This window comes from Lissotriton vulgaris, chromosome 1_1 (assembly GCF_964263255.1).
Source record: "Lissotriton vulgaris chromosome 1_1, aLisVul1.2, whole genome shotgun sequence".
NCBI lineage: Eukaryota > Metazoa > Chordata > Amphibia > Caudata > Salamandridae > Lissotriton > Lissotriton vulgaris.
The window spans coordinates 1,103,281,274-1,103,305,544 of NC_141685.1; the positions used below are offsets into that span (position 1 = coordinate 1,103,281,274).

Consider the following 24,271-nt stretch of genomic DNA (forward strand, 5'->3'; position numbering starts at 1 on the left):
CCCAGGAGGGTGTAATGGTGGGGTACATTGTCTCACATGAGGTGTAATGTCAGAGGTACATTGTCTCACATGAGGGTGTAATGGTAGAGGTACATGTCTCACATGAGCGTGTAATGGCAGAGGTACATTGTCTCACATGAGGGTGTAATGGCAGAGGTACATTGTCTCACATGAGGGTGTAATGGCAGAGGCGCATTGTCTCACATAAGGGTGTAATGGCAGGGGTACAATCTCTCATATGAGGGTGTAATGGCAGAGGCGCATTGTCTCACATGAAAGTGTAATGGCGGGGTACATTGTCTCCCAGGAGGGTGTAATGGTGGGGTACATTGTCTCACATGAGGTGTAATGTCAGAGGTACATTGTCTCACATGAGGGAGTAATGGTAGAGGTACATGTCTCACATGAGGGTGTAATGGCAGAGGCGCATTGTCTCACATGGGGATGTAATGGCAGGTGTACAGTCCCCTGCTTGGTAGTGCCCTGGCTGGTCTTCAGTGTGAAAAAGGTGCTAGTTGGTGGTGCCTGGCAGTAGGTACACTCTTGCAGACTGTGCCCTCTTGGGTCTTCAGCCTTACTGTGCATACATTTTCAGCTAGCGATGCGCTGGCGGTGGGCGCACGGTCTTGTTGCGCACACCCTGCTGTGTTCTTGGGTTCGCGTAGCTGTCAGAGTCTGCACTGTGACCCATTGACAAGGGTCCCCTGTATCGCGCTCCGCACCGCTGGGCTCTGAGATGTTTCTGGGGCACTCTTTGCTGCATGCCGTCCTGAGCGGACCTGCACTTGTCGTGAACCAAATCCCTGCCATGCCTGAGGTGGGCGTATTCTTGTCCCTGGCAGTGCCCTTGCAGTGGCCAGTCTGATGTTTGTCCGCGTGAGCAGTCATTGGTCTTCTTTAGAAGGGGTCACTTTGTATAGTCTGTCGTTTAGAGCTGCCTTTAGAGCGGGCACAGGCTCGTACATAGAACTGCGCTTATTGTGCGGGCACAGAGACCCCCAGTTAAAGTTGCGATTAGACTGGGCACTGTCTTCCCTTTAGAGCTGCTGTCACTGCGGCGGAGATGCTCTGAACCTGCAGGGGACTGGCAGACTGATTCTCCTCTTTGGGCTGTCCATAGCTTGGGCTCTGCGCTGCTCGAGCCGGGTGTTGAAGTGTAGGTCCGAGAGGTTTTGCTGGAGCCGGGTGTTTGAATGCAGCTCCCAGGTGTTCTGCTAGAGCCGGGTGACTTAGTGCAGCTCCGAGGTGTTCTCAGGGGCCGGGTGTCTAAGTGCAGCTCTGAGGTATTCGCAGGAGCCGGGTATCTGATTGCAGCCCCGAGGTGTTCTGCTGGAGCTGGGTGACTGAGTGCAGCCTGAGGTGTTCTGCTGCAGCCGGGTGATGGAGTGCAGCCCCGAAGTGTTCTGCTGGAGCCGGGTGACTGAGTGCAGCCCGAGGTGTTCTGCTGGAGCTGGGTATCTGAGTGCAGCCCCGAGGTGTGTTCTGCTGGAGCCGGGTGTCTGAGTGCAGCTCCGAGGTGTTCTGCTGGAGCTGGGTATCTGAGTGAAGCACGAGGTGTTCGCAGGAGCCTGGTGTCTGAGTGCAGCCCGAGGTATTCTGCTGGAGCCGGGTAGCTGAGTGCAGCTCCGAAGTGTTCGCAGGAGCCAGGTGTCTGAGTGCAGCTCTGAGGTGTTCTGCTGGAGCTGGGTGTCTGAGTGCAGCCCCAGGGTGTTCTACTAGAGCTGGATGTCTGAATGCAGGTCCAAGGTGGTGTGCTGGAATCAGGTGTCTGAGTGCAGATACGAGAAGCTCTGCTGGAGCCGAGTCAGGGCCGTAGCCACGGGGGGCACGCGTGTCTGGGTGCAGGTCTGAGGTGGTTTGCTGGTGCCGGGTGTCTGAGTGCAGGTCTGGGTTGCAGCGAGGTGACAGCCTCATGCGGGGGAGGCACGCAGTGCTTTCAACAGATTGTGGCACTCACATCCCGAAGCAAAACCAAAGGTGATGATGGACGGAGTGCTGAAAATTGCAAGCACTCAACCCCAGTCAACTGATCTGGGTTTAATCCATCATTATTCCTAAACTCACTCCGCCACCCCAGTTCAGACATGGCCACATGTAAATCAGTCTGACCCTGTGCCTCATGGGAGCAGTCCAGCCCGAACTGCCAAGCCATGTCTTCCCTGGACCGGAAACAAGCATCCTGGGAGGGGTTTCGGGTTCATAACCCTCATCAACCAGGCTATCTTGAATCCAGTGGCAAAATGAGCAAGAGACCCACGTCTGGGCATACCCTGCCAACTTAGGGCGAACAAAGCAAAACCAAAGGGGATGATGGACGGAGTGTTGAACATTGCAAGCACTGACCCCCAGTCAACTGATCTGGGTTTAATCCATCATCATTCTTTAGCTCACTCCACCACCCCAGTTCAGACATGGCCATATGCAAATCAGTCTGACCCTGTGCCTCATGGGAACAGTCCAGCCCGAACTGCCTAGCCATGTCTTCCCTGGACCAGTAACAAGCATCCTGGGACCAGTTTCGGGTTCAAAACCCTCATCAGCCAGGCTATCTTGAATCCAGTGGCAAAGTGAGCAAGGGACCCATGTCTGGGCATACCCTGCCAACTTAGGGAGAACAACGCAAAACGAAAGGGGATGGTGGACGGAGTGTTGAACATTGCAAGCACTCACCCCCAGCCAACGGATCGGGGTTTAATCCATCATCATTCTTTAGCTCACTCCGTCACCCCAGTTCAGACATGGCCATATGCAAATCAGTCTGACCCTGTGCCTCATGGAAACAGTCCAGTCCGAACTGCCAAGCAATGTCTTCCCTGGACGGGAAACAAGCATCCTGGGACCAGTTTTGGGTTCATAAACCTCATCAGCCAGGCTATCTTGAATCCAGTGGCAAAGTGAGCAAGGGACCCACGTCTGGGCATACCCTGCCAACTTAGGGCGAACAAAGCAAAACCAAAGGGAATGATGGACTGTTCCCATGAGATCACCTGCAGTGTCCCCCAGGTCATACAAGGCTCTACACAGCAAGGACCCACCTACATTAAATCACAATGTGAACTTTCACCAGCCATCAAGAAGACTACGCTCTGCCTCCCTCTCACTTGCCCATACTCCCCTCATCTACCAAAGCAGATGTGGAGGAAGCTTCTACTCCCATATCACAGATAAGTTCTGACACAGCCTCCCCACACAACTCCGGACCATCACTTCACTTCTGGTATTCCGAATGGTTCTCCTGATCTGACTGTTCGAATAAGTCTTCGGAACCTGCAAGCACCTGGATACCTTATTGGGTGATTAGTTGCGCTTCATAAATCCTGTTTTTTTGATTGATAAATAAAATTATCTGACTTTGGCTTGGCAATGCCTGTCTTAGCAGAGACAATACAACACATGTTCTAGTTACTGCTACGGTATTCAAATTCAAATTCAAATAGTACTTTATTCGTTTTTTTTTTATATACAAAACCATGAAAGTTCACAGTACAATAAAAATAGCATTCCGAGCTACAGTTAAAAAACTAACAAGACAAAATATAGAATATGGGGAACCCACAATTCGTAACATTGAATGTTCTGCTATTGCACATTGAAAGAGAAGCAAGATGTTAGGTAAATTAGCTCTTAAATGTTCTTACATATCCAGACATTTCCTATACTTTATGGTACATTTTAAAAAACCTGCCACGTGGGGTATGATTACTGGGTTCATCATTTGTAGATAAAATAATGCAGGCCGTACTTGTACAAAGTTCATCCTTTTTAAAATGGGTTTAAGATAAAAGTTCCTAGGGAATTCATAATATTTACAAAAAAACATAAAGTGTAGCAAATCCTGTGGAGACTGGAGGTCGCAGCCACAGGGTGCTAACACCATCCCCTTATGACATTGCCTAGGAACTGCCAGTAAAAGGTGAAACATATTGAGCCTGAACCTAATTAGAAGAAAACGGTCATATGCTGGTATGGGCCAGAGTAGGTATTGTTCCTCCGCAGGTGAAATAATTGACATAAAATGGAGGCGCACACTAGGTTTCAGTAATTCCCTACCCTCTCTATCCAGCTTTTTGCGGGTAATAAATGACTGTTTTATGAATATAGTGTCTTTATCTGTTATACCGGCCGGATTTAAGAAAAGGTCTAGTCGCCCCTCTTTACAAAAAGAGTCTTTAAGATAACTCAGCCAAGGGATTTTGGACATGTTGTCTAGTCTAAGAGTTTCTTTTAACAAACTATGGGTTAGCACAAGATGTTTATTAAGCCAACATTGCAACCAGAACAAGAGAGGGCGCAGTGACAAGGTGTCACCTACAAAAGGCATGCCAGTTTCTTCATGTACAGATAGGTATGGGGTTCCCTGTGGGACACATAAAAGTTTTTTTTTTAATTTGTTTTCCGCTGTCTGTACGGGTACATGGTTGCTGTATCCCCAGAGTTCGCTCCCATAGGAAGCTATAGCTATGCTCTTGGAGCGGTACACTTTCATCATGGCTGCCACCGGCCTGTTACCCATTCTGGCTGCAAAATCAAAAAGCGCAGCATTGGCCCTAGCTACTTCTCCCCTTTTCCTGTTGATACAAGCTACCCAGGTCAGTTTTTGATCTAGGAGTACCCCTAGGTAGGAAAATGAAGTGCATGTGGGCACCTTAGTACCATTGACCTTAAATTGCTGTTTTCTCGCTGCCTTCCCTACCTGCAGTACGTAGGATTTAGTATTGTTTATGTGCAGATCTCGTTTTAACATAAATCCATAAAAGGCGTCCAATAGTGTTTGAAGCCCCTTGGGGGTACGGGCTAACAGGACGGCGTAGTCGGCGTACAAAAGGACTGGTAGGCCCCGCCCCCGTCTTAACCAGGTGATCTTCTAGGTCATTGATGTATAAATTAAAAAGAAAGAGGGCAAGGATGCACCCGTGCCTTACCCCCCGGCTAGTGCTAAAACTTTGTGGGACCTTGAGATCCCTGGTATATCTGACGTTAGCCTTAGTGTCGCTGTGTAGGTCCCTTAAAAAGTTCACAAGATGTTGCTCTACCCCCATGGCCTCCATGGACTGCCACAGCTTTCCCCGGTTGACGCAGTCGAAGGCCGAGGAAAGGTCCATGAAGGCCATGTAAACTGTTCCTGGTCGTGCGATGGTATATTTACCCAGGAGTAGGTAGAGGTTGAAACACTGGGCCATGGTGGAATGCCCTCTACGGAACCCATATTATATGTCAGAGATGATCTTATTCTCTTCAGCCCATACAGACAGCCTCTTCAGGATAATACCCCCTAGGACTTTTACGATGGAGTCTATCAGGGAGATAGGTCTATAGTTTAGTGTACAATTTCGATCTCCCTTTTTAAATACAGGAACTATTGTTGAAAGGCCCCATGAGGCTGGACAAGCCTTTTCTGCGGCGGCATTTCCCACGGCTGTGAGGATAGGGGCCCAAAATGTAGGGTCTGATTTATAAAGGTCAGGAGGGATGCCGTCTGGGCCTGGCGCTTTTTTATCAATCAATCAATCAATCAAAGACATTTATAGAGCGCACTACTTACCCGTAGGGTCTCAAGGCGCCTGGGGGGGGGCCGTTACTGCTCGAACAGCCAGGTCTTCAGCTTCTTCCTGAAGGAGAGGTGGCCTAGGGTCAGGCGCAGGTCGGGAGGGAGGGAGTTCCAGGTCTTGGCGGCCAGGTAGGAGAAGGACCTTCCTCCTGTTGTCGCTCTTCGGATGCGGGGGACGGCGGCGAGGGCATGGCTGGCTGATCGGAGGAGGCGTTTGGGAGGATTGCTTATTCCCTCCAGTAATTCACCTTCTCAGAATACCAGTACCTCCTGCCCTTGCCTCTTGTGTGAGATGGCTGGTTGTTCCTTGTTATCGTGAAAGATGGTGACAAAATGATTCACCCATTCGCCCTCCATAATATTTGACCCCACTGCACTTGCCCCAGCCAGTTCTAGAGGTGATTGGTTGATTGTATTCCAGAAAATAGAGCTGTTAGTAAGGGTTAGGGGGTTTAACAGTTCCTCCCATAACGCATTTTTCAGCTCGGACTTTCTTTTTATTAGTACCTTTTTATAGGTTAGCCGCAGCGAGCTGATCATGGCTTTATCTCAGGGAAGTGTTTTGAGGGCTTTTTTCAGGTCTCTTGCAGCTTTGGAACAATTTTCACAAAACCACTTGGGGTTGTCCAAGGTGGGTCTCCCCCCCCCGTGCTTCCAACATCTTTCCTATGTTTTGGGCAATGTTCTCAAAAGCTGTGAGAAATCCTTCACTCACGGATTTAGAGATAAGACAGATGTTAAAGTCCTTATCACAAGACTTTTTTAATTTATCAAGGAAATCAGTCGGTACCACCTTGTTCCATTTTATGCGTCTCCCTCCATTAATAGGTTGTAACGCGTTATCTCGCAGTGTGTTGTTATTTTTTAATTTTTTCATGAGGTTTCCACCTAACAAAACACAGACTGGGTTGTGATCACTAAAGACACTAGGGACTATTTGGAAGCCAGATAAAAAGGTCAGCAGGTTTCTATCGACTAGGATAAAATCAATGAAGGTGCCATGATTCCTTCCTTTGAATGTGGGTTCTTTTTGAGTGACCATTGGTGGTGCGATGTTCATAGAGATGCTACAGTATGTCCATGTTGTTTACGTTCAAGACTCTTTAAGGAAAGGCATACATTGTTAACACTAAATGCACATTCTCTATGAATTTGAGTGCTGCAATTCTAAATTGAATGTGCCATACTTAGGACAGTATGAGAGATTATGTGCTTCTAGTCAGTAGGTAAAGCTGTATGTTTAGTTTCTAGTGTTGAAACATTGACATCTCCATGTTGTATGGAAATCATGACTACCTGTTTCATGTTGATTGATTTTATGATCTCTGATGAAGCACTTGTTCTTCAGAATCACAATTTTAGTTCAATCTGTCAATGGTGCATACCTCTCGACCTGGTTGTGGCATTTAAGATTTTTACTAAAGTGTGAGTGAGCCTTCATGGGATGCAACTCAATTCAGTGCTGCACACGTCAGCCTTTATAATGGCATCACATTATTTTGCACAAGCGTTGAAGCAAACAGGTTTGGCTCATATGTCTATTGTTCCCCACTCTTGCATCAACTGCTTAGCCACATTGTGGCAATACCCCTTTTGTGGTTCTTCTTGAAGTCCTGACTTAAAGCATTTTGTAAGGTGTGTTTCCTTGCACACACTCTTACTACTCTAGCCCGTTTCACTAGAAACCCATCCAGCTGTAGTGATAGCAATTCTTACCCTGGATGGTGACCACGGTCACAGGTTCACTTTTCAGAACAATATCCTTCAGTTCAACAGCCCTAATCGTCTCTTCCTGGACGCCATCTGAAGACAAAAGCAGGAGGAAATAGTTACATGATTTTGAGTCCCTTTCTTGCAACTTTTTGTGTGATTATAGGTTTCAAATAGTCTATGGTTTAAATTGAATATGTCATAAAGGTATACTAATAATTTTTTTATTTGGCAAAAATGAATGTTGATATGAAATTAATACCCAGCCAATTTTTCTGTAATCATTTGATCAACTTCATTTTCTAACCATGGTTTGGTTCCTTATTTTTGACTCTTGATCTGTGAACATGTTATTTGAGGGCCCAAGCAAGACAAAGCCTAGAACATGTCTTCGGAAAATACACATCTCTCCAAAACAACCACAGCCACATTGATAACTTTACTTTCAGCTGGCTGAGTGCATGTCTTTGCACACTGCAGTCTCAGTGTCCACCTGCAAGGAGATCAGGACTCTCCAACACAACCTTAAGGGTCTTTGTGCTTTCAGGCGGCCAGTGCACATGTTCCTGTGACAGCCCTACAGGTCTATGAGTTTTCAGGAGATCACTGCATGTATCACTACACAGCACTATCAGTAACTTTAAGATCAATTTGTGGCGACCCTCACACCCAATGGCCTACAACTGAATTCCCTTTTTAGGTCTCGCCTAGCAGCGCACAGGCGCTGCTTAGGAAAAAGACCTGTAACAATCGCTTGGGTTTTTGTCCCAAAAACGTGCAAGCGTTGCATTGCGTTCAATGGCAACGCATGCACGTTTGGCGATTCCCTTGCGGGAGCGAAGTTGACACCATATGTTTGTAATTAACTTACAAACACATGGTGCCCCTAGTTCGCTCCCGCAAAGGAAACAGGCGCTGGCCCCCTCCTCTCTCCCCTCCCCCTGCTGCTAGCCCGAGACTTGCAAGTCAAGCTGAAGTCTATTTGTCCTACACTTCTCTACACTCTCTCTTTAGATATCTTTCATGTTCACGTTCAACACTATCTCCCACTTTCTGTTATATTGGGTTTCTCTTAATCATTCTTTCTCTTTTCTGCCTTTCTATCGCTTACTCAGAGTTAAGGTCTGGTGAGAAATAGGACCTGATTCCCCAAAATGAACGCCCGTGTTCTCTTACACAAAGTACCCACTTCTTCCTGCCCCTACAACCCTGCATTATTCTCCATGTAGTAGGCGAATCTGGAAGATTAGATTTTTTCCTTTTTTCACCAGTGCACTGCAGGTTTGCAGCGGCCACCCAGTGCAAAACAGCTTGTGCACAGGTTTGTTGACATAGAAATAAATGAGTTTGCACTGTTGGCGTATGGTAAACATGTTGCATAGCTCACTACACACAAATATCGTTTTTGCACTAGTTAGTGGTAAGAACTAAGCATTGGTGCAATATGTTATTGCAATGGTGCAAAGTGCACGTGTTCTCGGTCCTATCCTCGCACCATGAATCTTGCCGCGCATTCTCTCCTGACGCATGGGACTGCAGCGCATTTGCTGTCACTTGCAACGCAGGAACCACGTTTTAACTGGAAATTGCGCTTTTATTCATACCCAAATAAACTGCCACTTGAAGCTCTGGCAGTAGCTGGAAGCAGATGCGCGGTTGGAGCATCCCGAACTGACGCCACGGCTGTTCCTAGACAATGTATAAGGCGGATGAGTGAGCGTGTGGGTCAGTGTGCGCATGATTTTGAATACTATGGCGCAGGGTGTTACACCGGTCTCTGCCATTGGAGTGTTACTCAGAGGCGTGGCTTTCATTGGTGCGGCAGGTGCAGTGACGCCGGGGCCCAGTGAATACTGATTATTACTGTATTTTATAGTTCAGATAGCAGACTGGGGCAGATTTATTTCCCTGCACTAGGGCTCTGACACACTGGCTACACTGCTGGTGTTACCTATATTTTTACTGGCAGAAGTGACTCCACGATTATGGCTCCAAAGTCGGCATTCCAAACACTAGTAAGTTATGAAATATTAACAAAGCAGCTTATGTGCACCCTGTGAAACAGCTGCGCATAGGAGCAGGCGATTTATAAAACATGCTGTGATGAAATCAATCATGGTATAGGTATGCTTGTGGAATCTGGCAAATAATCACGTGTAGTTGTAGTAATGCACTTAATGTAGTCCATTGCGCGTTTTTTAACCCATACGATCTAATAAAGCGCCCAGTTCAGATGGAGTGCACCAAACGCCATTTACATTGAGCTTATGGTGACTTGACAGTCGGTCACTGGAGCGCAGGAAGCCGTCTCAATATTTTAGCGTGACGGTTAAAGTTCATACACAGTGGGCGGCCGTGGGTCGGGCATCCTTATGAGAGGTTCCAGTCCAATTTATTCTTCCAATTGTGCTTGAGGATGGCACTTTACCCCAGACAGGGGCCCGTGAACCCTATAAAAGACGCATTTGGTTGTTTTATTGCAGCGAGCGCGCAGTTGCAGCAACGGTCTCTATAACCACGGGCCATTAGTAGAGGTAGGTGTGGTAAAAAGATGGACACACCCAGAGCAGCTAGAAAAGCGTGTTTCTGTAGGCCGCGGTGATTAATTTGTGCAGGTTGTGGGCACCCATGCTCATTTTTAGGGGCAGGACTCATTTTAAGAGAGAGACGGAAAAGAAAGGAAGAGGTGGAGGGATAAACAAGGAGAAAACAGGCATGAAAGGGTGCTTGAAATAGTAAGGTAAAAAGGAAGAAATGTGGGGTGGTAGAAATAAGAGTTATGAGATGGAATCAAACAGGGTAGCAGTTACGATGTGCAAATTTAACTCTTAGCGTGACAAAGAGACGGCGGAAGTCACTGCTTTTGGATTTGTTGTACTCTTTTCTCTTGCACAGTCATTTGCAAAGGGCCTTCACGTCTGGAAACCAAATGTTTGAGTTAAACTGCAGCAGGGGGCCTTCGCTAAGTATTTCTGCTACAACGATGAGTCAATGTATATTTGTGAAGAATGGGTGGATGGATGGGTTGATGAATGTGCGGGTTGGTATGGTTGAATGGATGGGTAGATGAATGAACGGGTTGGTGGGGTGGGGTGGGGGAAGTAAGGTACATCGACAGCAGAATACCCTCTAGGTTTGGTCAATGTGTTTCTAAAGGGATGTTGACTTTTTCACCAATGCTGGAATTAGAAAACATTTACTCCGTGAATCCATTAATTGGGGCTCAATGTGTGGCAGTGGAAAAGGGGCGGGGTCATGAGTGCCAAGAGCTTCAAAAACAGCCAGTCAACTTATCAATTTGTTTAAAAAATCTGCTGAAAATAAATTGACAAGGACATATGTGACAGTAAATATATTCTAGCAATCTTGAGGGGATTGCAATAGTAGTTAGAAAACTCTAGTGGTTAACACAGTTTTTAGAAAGTTCAGTGTAGTCACAGTTTTGACTCCTACAGTAGCATCAAGGGTTAATGTGTTTGTTACAAAGCACACAGTGTAACATTCGGCTCACAGATTTCGTATTTTATGTATATGAGTAAGTGGATTATTGCTTTTTTTTATCTTTAGTTATTCCGTGCTATAATTTGTCACGTGCGCACTTTTTTCTGCAGTGCCCATACTGCTGCTGAAGCACTTGTCTGTTGTCATTATACAGTAACTCATCTACTATACACCATCCGTGTGCAATATTAACAGCACTTGTGTGCTTTCGATGTGCCCTCTGAGTGTTCTGTTTCTCAATGCAGGTGTCACTGCAGTATAATAAATAGTGCGTTGTTTATGCCTTGGTTTTGTGTGTTTTTACGTTTGTATAGCTCTTTGTGGTGTCCCTTTCTGCTTATCCATGAGTATTATCGCGGTACTTTTCTTGCGGACTATCCCTGCACTTAAGTCTTTTTTGTCCATAGTTTATGTTGTCAATGTGCCTCTCTTGTACACATACATTTAAAACCGAAGATGCGCCAACCATAACTTTACAGGGACGGCTAGACCATATTGTGTTTGTTTATCGACTTTTTTTGCCTTTGCATTTTCACTGGCTACTTCGTTTTTCTTTGCTCTGGATAGTTCGTGTTTCTCTGGATAATATTCGGCGTCCCTATGTGACAGATGCTGAAAACTGTGAACTTCTTAACAATGCTTGTTTCTTTTGTGCTTGTTTATAATTCGGTACTTCAACATGTTTGCCTTTCACCTTGGCTCTGTGGTCCGTGTGCTAAAACAATTTTGTGACAGCTACCCACGTGTGTTATTGTAATAAAGGGGATTTCAATAACCACAACATTCTTTGAAGCTGTAGAGAAGGTGGTGTGGGCACAAGCATGTCGTCCAGGTCGCACCTAACAGTAGGATAGAGGATTGTGCTGAATATAAAGCTGTCGTATTTTTGCCAACACACTCTCCCCTCACCTTCGAGCCACAGAAAGAACTTTTAATTTAATTCTTGGAACGCATACGGAGTTTAGACCGCGTTTAACCTGATGCATATCTGTGTATAAAGCACTGAACTGAGGCAAGGGCACTGCAGATGTTGCAAGGATCAATCATTTTAAGAGAGGGAGAAAACTGCGGGGCATCACTTTTCCTATGTTAAAAGTGACGCAAATGTGGCGCAAGGGGCTTGTAAATCTGCCCCTGCGTTTCTATTGAGAAGAATGAGAAAGGTAATTACACGGTGCTCGCGCACACATTGTAATGAGGTGTGTTGTTGCAGAAACGTAGTACAAGTGAAGCAGTGGCAAACAATGACATAATAACACGCCTGCTTTGGATTCTGTGAAATGTAAAGCGCTCCAATACCTTTGAGTCGAGTTCACGCTTATTAGAATGCAAGAAAGAAAACATAAATGTTGCTTTTCATAGGCCGTGAAAAGCTGCATTGGGCTAAAACTCTAAAAACATTCCCAGGATCCCGCTGCGTAGAGAGACAGTGCGCCCGTGTTGCTGTTTTATTAAAGTTGTAAACGAAAAATGTTGTTCACAGTATTTCAAAAGCAGCATTGTGATAAAACTGTGAAAACAGCCACCTTTGAGCTCATCACCACGATCTCCGAGCCCAATGTCCCAGAGGGAGGGCTACGATAATTACACTATATCCAGCCTGCCTGCCCCACTGCCTTTTAGCACATCAGCACAGCAACATGTTACTGGATTTAGGAACATCCCCCCCACACATCCCTACCCCACCCCCAGGAATAAACAAGCATTGGCATAGCCAATAGGTCTAGCCTTTGGGACCTTATTAGTGCTTTGCCATGCAACAGTTAATGTTGTTGCACCACGGATATTGTGCTGCATAACTAAACACTAGGTCCCAAAGGCGAGACCTATTGGCTATGCCAATGCTTGTTTCATTGGTCATTGCAGATCTCCCCCCCACACAGCCCTTTTATTGCATGTCCTGCTACTTGATGCGAACCCTTCAAATGCCGTGAAATCACTAGAGTGGGGAGACACACAAAATGGTGTCCACCCGCCCCGTTCCAAAATACACAAAAAGTAGTTTGATACCTAAGCAAAATAATATAACTAAAAAGAGCTAGGAAGCTGCTTTCTGGTAGCATGTCCACTCTTGCACGCCATTTCACTAATACGTAAATGGGACCCATTTATCCTGCTGTGATCAGTTCATCTTATATATATATTGATCTTTATCACTGCAATAAACAGAGAGGACTAGTCCTGGAGTGGGCAATCACTCAACCTTACCTACAGGACACTCAATCCATCATCAAAGTGTCCTCATCATGCCCTGGTGTAAGGAGGAACGCAATCTATCCTTATTCACTCAGAAGCAGCTCCCTGAAGGGACATTCCTCCCATGCGGGTGTGAGGATCATTGCAACCTACCCCTCTTCACTTCTCTGACACCCCAATGGAGGAGGACCTCTGTTCTCTAATGGGGGTGAGGTTAGACTGTGTTATGTTTAAGAGGTTTGAAGCTATTGGACTTATAAATTAGAACCTTATATTACTTGCCCTCCTGTGGACATCACTGCACACATATTAACCATGCAAGTTCTCCATAAGTCAAGCTCGTCATTTCTAACTCTGTTACAAGCCACTTCGCTTCTTGAGAGATTTCTCAAGCGAGAATACGAACCGTCAACCAACCACTTGATACAGCGTGCTCACCTTTTCCTTTAGTGGCTGGATCCAAGGTCACTATCCAGCGTTTGGCCATTTTAATTCCTTCGGGCTGTAAGAAAGAAATGGTGTTACAAATTGAGAGCACCCATAGGAAGGCCAAAATCATCCAAAAACCCTTCACCCACTGATGCCATATACTACATGGGCTTCACACAGAAAACTATTTGGAGAGTTTGATCTTCGTATTCAGAAGAAGTAAACACTCGAGACTTCAGATTTATAGATTCATATAAGCTGAGTAAATAGCCAGGATATCCTTGGCACAATGTTAGATCCCACCAGGGAGTTAGTAGATTCTATTTCAAAACACCGGCATTTACGCTGTCAGGCCTGGCTCTGTCATGATATTTACAGATATGCGCTTTCATAGGGCAAACTAAGCAGGCTCTAAATTAGTAGCGGCAGCTAGGGGAATCCAGTATACATGTCTCCCTTTCTGTACCACTTCCACATGAAGAAGGAAGACAATTAGCCCTGGGGAGCAATATTAGTATTACAACGTCTGCGTCATTTTCAGTTTGGTCTGTTGGCTCACTCTAAACATGACTCCAACGTATGAAAAATTACAAATGATGTCCTCTTTCTTCAGCAAGTCTGTAAATAAGAAGGTATAACTATTTCAACAGAGCACCAGCTGGCTGCTAACAGAGCGAGGTAATCAGCTATGAGGTTGCAGAAACTAGATGTAAAGGTGTGGAACAGGGAGCAGTGAGGACACGGCTATAGTCAGGCCTCACTTCTAAGCCAAGATTTTATTCATGCCCCTCAAGGGTATAGGCAGGTATAAAAACAAAATGTATGAGGCACTGCTGACTGTGGAATAAGACATGAAATAAGACAAAGCAACTCAGATAGCCAGGCTGTGTGGAAGAACATTTTCAGACACAAAAGCAAACTCATCACCTTCCATCCCTGGAAAACATTTCATGGCACCGTTGTCTACAAAAGCAAGTGACTAGTTATGAGATCTAACCCATGAGAAGTACAAGTACAAGTAACTTATTTTTCTCCAATGCTAGTTGACAAATACAGTCCCTCCTAACTTCCCTGACAGCTTCAGAACTACTGTTGTACGCTGTACCTGCTGTTGAGATTTACTCTAATATGGCAGTGGGAAAGTCTGTGAAGACTTTTAAAATGTTCAAACAACTGGAAGGGTCTTGGAGGGATAGTTTTACATATTTAACTTTTGCAAGAGTTGGTGACTGACTGTTGTGAACTGAGTTGTGAGGAATGCAATTGACTGTTGGGAAAAACGTTTACGATTTCGAAGTCATGCCAAAGGGCTACAAATTGTGTGCACCTACCACAACTTTTAGCTTCTTCTTCACTCCGGCCCCAATGTAGTTTGGAAAATAAGCCTTCACTTCAATGTCAATCAGACCGGCCTCCAGGGGCACGATGATGAAGGACACAGCATGTGAAGACTTGCCTGTCATCGTCACTTCCTGACGGAATCTCTTCTTTGAAGTGGAAGCGCTGCAGAATTTTGCATTGTACAAGAGCTCCACGCGAACCTGAAACGGAGACATGGAAAGGGAATATTGGAAAAATGGAGCATGGAAGAACAGACCTTAAACCTGAACAACTGCACCAATTCCTGCTGGGAAGCCTGCCCGTGCAGCACCTTAGAACACCCACAATTTCCCATATGCATCCCATCCTCGTCGCCAAATGTGGTAATTGAAAGTCCTTGCAGCCAGGTGTATAAAATAGGTTGGATTTATTAATGCTTAGTTCCTGGTTAAGTTCATTAGAATAAGATAGATAGATATAAAGTAAAGCCCACCAGGAGCAGCCTCCCTGCCACTCAGTCTGCCTGCCATCAACTGCCACTCCACACACAAGCCAGGCACCAAACATTCCATGATGCAACTAGGCATTCTACCACTCACACTTGCTGAGCAATAGCGAAGACACAGCCAGAGTAAGGAAAGACACAAGTCAATTATAACAAAGGCCTTGTTCTCAAACACACACAAAGCGGTTTGGGAACATGCTACATCCTTGTTTCTTTATTTCTATGCGATTTTATACAGCGCAAAGTTTACCGGAAGGTGTCAGAGCGCTTTACAAAAGGACCAGTTACATTACATAAGGATTTCGGAGTACATGAGATACTTAAAAGATACAAACAGAAAAACTCTAAATTCACATAGGAATGGCACTAAGTACAAAAGTCTACTACAGAGACTAGTGGTTAGAGTTACATGTATACAATTTGCAAATTCACTTGTGGAAAGATACGAAAAGGAAAACTCTGAAATCACATAAGAATACTAGTAAGTACAAATGTCTACTACAGATACTAGTGGTTAGAGTTACATATATACGAGTGGCAGATTTGCTCGAGATTACACTTTAATAAAAGTAGAAGCAGTAAGGGTTGGAGAAATAAAAGTACAAATTTATAAAGCATGATCTCCCCAATGCTGGGATGGGGGCCTCCTCACCGTTCCTGTAACTGGAGAGTCACAAGAATGAGGGAAACAAGAGGTGGCATTTCTTGAGTCAACAGTCTGGCGCACTCCTCATCAGTCTTGCATTTGGCAAGGTGTACTCTTGAAGGGGGGGAGACGGCACAGCAGCGGTATCGAGCCACAGGGAATTGAAAGTAGGGGGCAACTGCAGGCTCAATCCTGTCCCTGTTGTTCTTCTTGGCATCATCTACACTCCAAAATGCGATCTCTCCCCTTCTGGCGCCGCACCCTCCTTGACTCACTGTCCGGCGACGCGCTCCAGCAGTCTGCGGCACCATGGGATCACTCCGGAGACATAGTCTGCACCAAGCGCAATAGGATACATTTTTGCCCCCTAGCCCGGAGCGAGCCGGGTGGCGACCAGGCATCCACTGGTCCAAATGGCAGCGGACCGGCACTTTGGTGCTGACGCCCCCTCTCCTTGCTGCGCCAGGCGCGGAATGACCCTCCAGAGCCACTAGATGGCCACTCGCCCATCCCACCCATGGCAGCACTCATAGCACCTTGCTCGTAGAATGTGTTCAAAGCCTAAAATGTTGCTTGTGGGACAAGGAAATTGTAATTCTGATCCTAGTTATCGATGCTAGATCAGATTATGAGATGCTGTGCCTATCATTTCATCGTCCTATTTCAAAGGCTCCTTGTTTGTGATAATTTGCCCACACAAATCAGTGTATTAAGACTGGATTTGAGAGGGAGTAGGGAAAGCCCTATCTATGATTTTGTTATGAGCCTTACTTTTGGATACCTTCGGATTATATGCTAACAAATACCTTTATTTCATCGTCGTATTCCTCGTAGTTATAAAGCACAGCTCGGATTTCCACCTGTTCGTTCCTGATGGCAGAGTATGGTAGACGCAGGTCAATGAAGTACTTCTTGAACACAGTGATCTCATACGGATCGGCCACACAGATCCCTGCAGCGAAAGAGGTTCACAGTCATTGTGGTGGCAAACATGGAAACACAGGCTTCAGGACTCACATGTTTTTTCTGTCTAATGGTAAGATTTATTTTAGAACCTCAATTTTAGATAAAAAAGAAACATCCTGGGCATATTTCCCGAAGGGTTGTTATTTAAAGTGGACCAAGATCCCACATCAGAGAAGACGTTGGCCCTCCTTATTAGGAATGTGGTTAATACCGCAGTTGTAATTTCCAGTACAGTAGGATGTAAATGTTGTATTACTTGTATAGCGCCCGAATCACCCCACATAGGGTCTCTCCGGCGCTTGTACAAATACCGCTGTGGAACCCTTCCTGGCTTTTTCTCTGTGAGGCGCCCACTCCTGGGCACCCCCAATGTGCAGCCAGGCATCCTATTGCTGTTATGGCCGTGGTTGAGATTAAGCAAGATATTGCCCAGAGTTGCAGAGTGGGGCCCATGATTAGAATAGAATAAACAAACAAAGGAGCCGGACAGTATAACGTTTTTAGAAGCAATTGCAGACCTAGTATAATGAATTGCTAGGCTGAACATCCATTTGTGTTGAATCACTTATTTTTTATGAAAAATTATGAAGCAAGTATATATGCGTCAAAGGACACACTACCACATTTACAGAGGTTCACAAATACATTGAGTAAACCACAAACAATACATTCAATCAAATAATACACATATAAACAATTGTGATGAAAAAATAAATATAGACAACTGTGCAATGCCTCAACAAATTACGTTATTGAGGCACCAATCCTAAATACAAACTAGTATGAGGATATACTAAGAAATACTAAGAAATATGGTTTACTCAATGTATTTGTGAACCTCTGTAAATGTGGTAGTGTGTCCTTTGACGCATATATACTTGCTTCATAATTTTTCATAAAAAATAAGTGATTCAACACAAATGGTTGTTCAGCCTAGCAATTCATTATACTAGGTCTGCAATTGCTTCTAAAAACGTTATACTGTCCGGCTCCTTTGTTTGTTTATTCTATAAGAGTGGTCCAGGCCGGCCAGGGACAGGACCCAAGCCTTCCCCTTTTTCCCTCCATGATTAGAATAGGCATCGAGGCGAGAATGATCAGGTCCAAGGAAATTGAGCCCAAGACCCGCCGAGGCGAGAATTGAACCCTGGTCCCAGGCCAGGCCTCTGCATCAGGGTCTGCCGCTCTAACCATTAAGCCACCCCCCCCAGGATAGAGTAGTTTCTACTACAACCTGGGAATGTGGAATAACTACAGTATGTGGTATTGCACACCAATCCCTGCCAATTTTTCCATCTATGTGTGGCTCTTTCCACAGATAACGTTCATCAGCTTTCCACAGCCTAAATGTGTTGGATGAAAAAAACCTCAAGGAGCGATTTTTCCCACTGCACTGTTATCCTTGATTCAGAAATACACTCCGGGTTATAATCCAGGTTATAGTAAAAATTGTATTGAGACCCTGATTGTATTCATCGGAATACCTTGCTGATGGTGTGAAAATATTCTTAGTATACAGATTTTAGGAGAATACTTTCAGTGAAAAACCTTTGTCACACATAAGGGCCTTATCTCCCTTCGACATTGAAGCCGCTGCAACTATTCATTCTTATTTCCATGCTATTGTGGCCAGTTGTGCTGGAACAATTTTCAGAGTGGTGAGCCGCCTCATTCAGTGTGACATAACTAAACTCATAGGGAATGTGAAAACAAGCCAAGGGTCACACAAAGAACAAGTGTAGGAAATAAACCACGCTGATTTGGAAACAGAGCAGTAAGTGTGTAGTATGAAGCTGGTGGTGAATTTTGGAGTACACTGTTACAAATATATTAGTAAAGCATGGTGTGGCAGCGCACTATCCTTTACACAGCACATTTCCATTAAAAAGGCCACTTACTTTGCACAACATAGTTTAACTGATGGAAACTTTTAGCACACAAATGATGATAATGTGTGGAAATCGGGTTACAGCAACTATTTGTCAATTGTGTATCACCAAGTATAGTGTCTTGAATTGTTTTGACCCTAATAAGATCTTTGATTTTGCATCACACTTCAGAATTACAAAAAAGGCTTAATTTGTGTTTTTCTAACTGCTGATGTTATTGTGAAATATTTGTACAGTTCACTTATCGGTATTTAAATTGAGTTGTGTGTTAGAAAAAAATTACAGCTTATTTTTTCACACCAGCAATATTGCAACATAGTTCACTTTCAAAATCCTCTCACTTTAGAATCAGAGGAAGAAAAATAAACACCAATCTCCATGTTAACAGAATATGCAGCGATTTATCAGAAGCCATAGCCTGACGTTTGACCTGTTGTTGAACGATTAGCAAATGAGACAAGTTAAAAACAAAATTGAAAGGCATCTTTGTTGCTCATCTACTTCATAACTCTAGCATGGTTATTTTGAAGATGCAGCAACACCGCCAGTAACCCTTTGTACACGGCCTAGGATGGTGAAGAATTCAGAACAAGAGTGAAACATTCAAAGCATATGACTCTTGGGCAGATTCGATGCTGGAGAATTAATATGTTTACAGGTAAATAACCTTTTGTCATCATTTGCATTCCGCGTAGACCCAGCACTCACCGTTTCCTGGTGAGAGGCTGACAGCAAGAACTTCCCAGGTGGTGATGGAATCCTTCAGGAACATTTGCAATGTTTTACTGGAGAGTCTAAAGAGGAAAACAGTGATAGTCAGGGTGAGCTGATAGAGGAGGAGACAAATCTTGACACGTCAAAGGCCTAAAAGTGGAAAAAGTGGCAAAAGCAACTGAAGCAGAGAATAATAAGAGCTAAGGTTCAAAGTAATAGTGGTCTAATGGCAGTACCACATGTAATGCTATAGCAAAGACGAAGAGCAGGAAAGTTCTACAGAGTCTGGCGAAGAAAGTTGGTGTGATGAGAAACATTAGAGATCTTTCTTGAACTTAAAGTAAACTATGGCATCACAGCCAAGTACACTAACCCAAACAAACGTTGGCCTATGCCAAGAACATGACACGCTACTCTAATCATGTGTGCATTCGTTATTACACACACAGTAGAAGATCCACATTAACAAGATACTGTATGTAACTTCATCAGGCAATTGCTCTGAGAATGTCTGAAACTGTTTAGGCTGATAAGCCTCCCACTAAAAGGTAACAATTATGAGACACGTGTTCTCTAGAGAGAGCGTGCTTGAAAATCGCCAGTTCTAAAGCTCCGATATGGATTCACTGACTGTCCAGATATGAGGGGATATATTTTAAAATGGAAAGAATTAAGTGGGCAAGGTAGAGCAGTTGAAACGGCCCATGCCGTTCTATTCAGGGGAAGACACCAAGTTTCATTCCAAGATGAACAGAGACCCAGCCGCTGGGACAACAAACGAGGGGGCATGCAAATAAAACACAGTAAACGTACATTTGGCGTAAAAAAGGTCGAGAAATGAAGATTCCTCATTATCCTAAGACTATGAAGCAAATGAAGGTGAAGGAGCAATTGTTCACATTTGGACTCTGGTGTTTAAAACTCAGGGTTGACTTTAAAATTGTGGAAGGTGGGCTTCGGATAAAGCCATCTATTCTTTAGAGAGTACATCTAACCACTAGTATCTGGAGACAATCATAAATATGACGTGATTATGGAATATTTCATTTGACTTCTGTTTGTGTCTGATGATAATTTTAGGGTCATCAATGTAATTTCAACTAATATGAGGTTTATTATGTGAATGAATATTTATGAGGCCACCTTTCTTATTTTTTAAATATTAGGTTTCTTATTGATGTTGTGCAAGTCTCTGCTTTGCCATATACTTAAGTATATCTTTATTCGATATATTTCTGTAGCATAAAAGTAAGAACAACTCAGTGCAAACAAGCAAATAAATAACAATCCCCCGAACAAATATAACAGAACAACTTCACATAAAATTAATAAAATGTGATACATGGTGGTATTACAAAACAGCACAGTTTCTTGGATTAACATTTGCCATATGAAAGAGGTTACAGGACTGCATATAAAATGACTATGACGCTGTTGTAAAAACAACAGGGCAGGTCTGCATTGGCTAAATTTAAAATATTTCAAAAGTGGCAATAAAAACTTCCGATAAAAAGAGCAATACAACATAATATGTTAAGTCGACTGAGCAGACTTGTTGCCGGGGCAAGGGCTCAAATCCTTGAAAGTGCAACTATTAGCTGGAAATCCCACCTGAAGCGGTATGGAATTAAACCGAAATCTGGTTGGAACTGTGCTGCTGTCTATTTAGAATAAAAAAAAAGTTATGCTGATGGCCCTGGTAAATGTGAACTTGATTATATATGCACACCGTCTATTTATGATTTTCTAAGGAATCTCTCTTGAACAAGGCATTTTCATGAAATAGTTGCTTTAGATCACCCTTTTCGAGTAAGGGGTAGGACTCAGGGAAATCAAATAGGCCTGGGTGCTCTATCAGCACTGAGGCCACCTTCACATAGGCAAGCCAGGGGATATCTGAGGCTGCATGTAATCGAAAGCAATCATTCATAACTAGTTTATTGGGGACAGTCTCATCCCTAGCCCAGATAAAGTGCCATGATAACACGGGGGGAACGTTTGATTCTTTCCTCATTATCCAGGATCCCTAATTCCGCATGGCAAATAGATTTGGCACATTTTCTGGGGACCTCCAAGATTTTCTTCAGAAAATTATTCCCCACTTGTTGCAACATTTGACTTCTATTATACCCCAGATACCAGCTGCATACGTAGCAATAGCAACAATTTTGCTAAAATAAATCTACAACAGCTCCTTCACTGGTCTAAAGCCCAACTTTTTACAGAACCCATGCAAGCCGATATTTTGACCTTTCAAAAGCAGCTATCCTATTTAGCAGCATTGGTTTCTACTCCAACGTGTTATCAAAATGGATACGTTGATAAGAAAAGTAAGTCACCTTGGAAACCTTCGAGTTAAAAAAAAAAAAAAATGTTTTAATTGGTTTCCAAATGTACAGCATAATAGCCCCCAACGTGCCATTCGTAAATACGTTATACACGTTAGGAAACCTTCGAGTTGTTAATAAAATGAGAGGGTCTTTTGGACGATCTTGCCTCACAATTCATTGTGTACTTTTTACTCTCATTAGCCCTTAGGTCTAAATTGTGCATGAAAACTATAAAATCATCAGTTAAACTTTGTAGTCCTCTTCATGTTCTGGCCACAAGGACTGCATCATCAGAATTATTAAAGATTGGGGAGAGGTGAAGTCCCAATAGAAGGTATGTCTTTTTTTATTTCAATTTTAAAACTTTATCAACTATGTTGATAGATGAAGAAAATAAAAAGAGGGCAAGGACATAGCCTTGTCTTGCACCACTTTGAATCCTAAAGAATTCAGTGCATTCACCGTCCTTAAAGTGGACCCTTGCCGTGGCATTCCTATAGAGTTGTCAAATAAACAAAATAATGCCCTGCTATACATCCAGCTCCTCCATTATGGACCACAATTTTGAGTGAGACATGCAGTCAAAGACTGCCGTAAGATCCATAAAGGATAAATAAATCGAACCCTTTTTGGAAACTGTATAATTGCCAATAACTAAATTCAATTTAAGGCGTTGATCTGCAGTTCCCAAAACCTTTCTTGAAACCATAATTGGTATTGGTTAAAACAGCATTCTCGACAGCCCAGTCCTCCAGTCTATGCAATAGAATTTGCCCCATGACTTTGACAATGGAATCTAAAAGCGAGATGGGCCTGTAGTTCTTAGGCTGAAATGTATCCCCTTTTTTAAAAACTTGCATTATTTCCGAATAATTCTAGGTGGGGGCGAGCCTACTGTTGCAACCTCATTAAACACATTAATGCACAACGGACTCCATATATCAAAGTTTTCAGTAAATACATCTAGGGCAGGGGTCTTCAAAATGAGGGTGGGTCTTCCCGGGGGGCCTTGACTGGTATCAGGTGGAGGGGGGGTGCCAAACTATGGTTAAAAGAATCATCATGCTGATAACAGTGCTTTGATTTAAGCTGAAAAAAACAAGCAGCTGTAAGCGACTCTGTAGTGGGCCATCACTAACTTTGTTTATCATTTATTGATGGCCCGGAGTATGGGTCAAAATGGAAAGGGTTCCACATATGATTCCAATTCCCCTGCCCCATTTCTGATAATCACACTGTGAATACTTTTACACGTTAGTAAGGCCTAGCTAACCAGAACACCGTGTTTGGCAAGCATGTGTTTGATTGCGCTTTTCAAAGGGGTTACTGCAATATTTACATAAGTCTAGACATATTTAAACATTACCAATTTAATAGAATACTTGTGAAAAATTCAGAGGGGCCCAAAAGATTTTTTTTTTTTTGAGGAGGGAACGTTAGTAACAATATTGATCTAGGGGGACGCCATCGGGGCCTGATAGAGCATTACCCTTAATGCTTTCTGGCAATGCACTACAGATCTGCCCATATTCAAACACTCAGCTGTATGCCGGAAGGCCCTATTTGGATTTGGTTGCACACACATTATTTACAAAACCACAAAGTCAAGGAGATCTAAATCTTCTTATTCTTTTTCATAAAATGTATACATTTTTTGCAGCAGATGCTGGGCGCCCTTAAATCCTTAAAAGCTACGCCGTTACGTTTCAACCTTCTGAATGGGCCTGTCACTTTAGGGAAGGTCTTCCGCAGGGCTTGCATTTGTAGGGGATGTGTTACTTTGTTCACTTATTGCTCAGTTTGCCGCCACATCGGTGCTTGCATACATTGTATGGTATTGCAGTGAGTTCAGCTCAGTTGAGGGGTGCCATACAATTGGGGCTTTGATTCTGCCCACTTCCTGTTTGTATCTTTATGCACGATGTTATGTGGTAGGGCATCAAGTTGGATTATTTAAATATGCGCTCCGTCTCTGTGAAATATCGATCCTGTGGCTTATTTTGCTCGTACAGCAGCATCTTTCGTGATGTGGCTGCTTCTCATACAGCTGAGGGTGATATATATACACCCACTAGTGTATAAATTAATCACTTCCCTGGGCCAGAGGAGGCGCCTACTCACTCACCTGCTGTTTGGTTTGCATCGCTGCTCCCTGCTTCATTCTCGCTGGGGTGGGACTCCGTCCCCCAGCGCAACACGACCATCGGAAGAGGGCAGTGCCAAGCACCTAACATGCCATAAAGCTGCTGGAAGTCTCCCACAGAGCTGGATGCTTGCCTGGGCCAGAGGATGCCCCTACTCACTCATCTGCTGCGTGGCTTGCACCACAGCTCTCTGCTTCAATCTTGCTGAGGTGGGACTTGGTCCCCCAGCACAATGCAACCATCATAAGGGGGTGGGACCAAGCCCCTGACATGCCATAAAGGCGCCAGAACTCTCCCGCAGTGCGAGACAAGCACGGGCGTACAGCCCAAACATCTCAAAATCTATACCTAGAGCCCATGACATTGTCAGTGA

At 44.2% G+C, this 24,271-nt stretch overlaps 1 protein-coding gene across 2 annotated transcripts in view; it reads right to left on the minus strand.

Moving 5' to 3' along the window:
- The window catches only part of LOC147748681 (A.superbus venom factor 1-like), a 1,130,076-nt gene that overhangs the window by 605,995 nt on the left and 499,810 nt on the right, over window positions 1-24,271 (minus strand). For both annotated transcript variants that reach the window (XM_086963555.1, XM_086963554.1), the window contains exons 19-23: window positions 19,419-19,504; window positions 16,662-16,807; window positions 14,716-14,925; window positions 13,394-13,457; window positions 7,265-7,351 (exon numbers count right to left, since the gene is read on the minus strand). In XM_086963555.1, coding sequence (XP_086819681.1) covers window positions 7,265-7,351; window positions 13,394-13,457; window positions 14,716-14,925; window positions 16,662-16,807; window positions 19,419-19,504 — 593 coding nt within the window. The remainder of the gene's footprint in view (window positions 1-7,264; window positions 7,352-13,393; window positions 13,458-14,715; window positions 14,926-16,661; window positions 16,808-19,418; window positions 19,505-24,271) is intronic.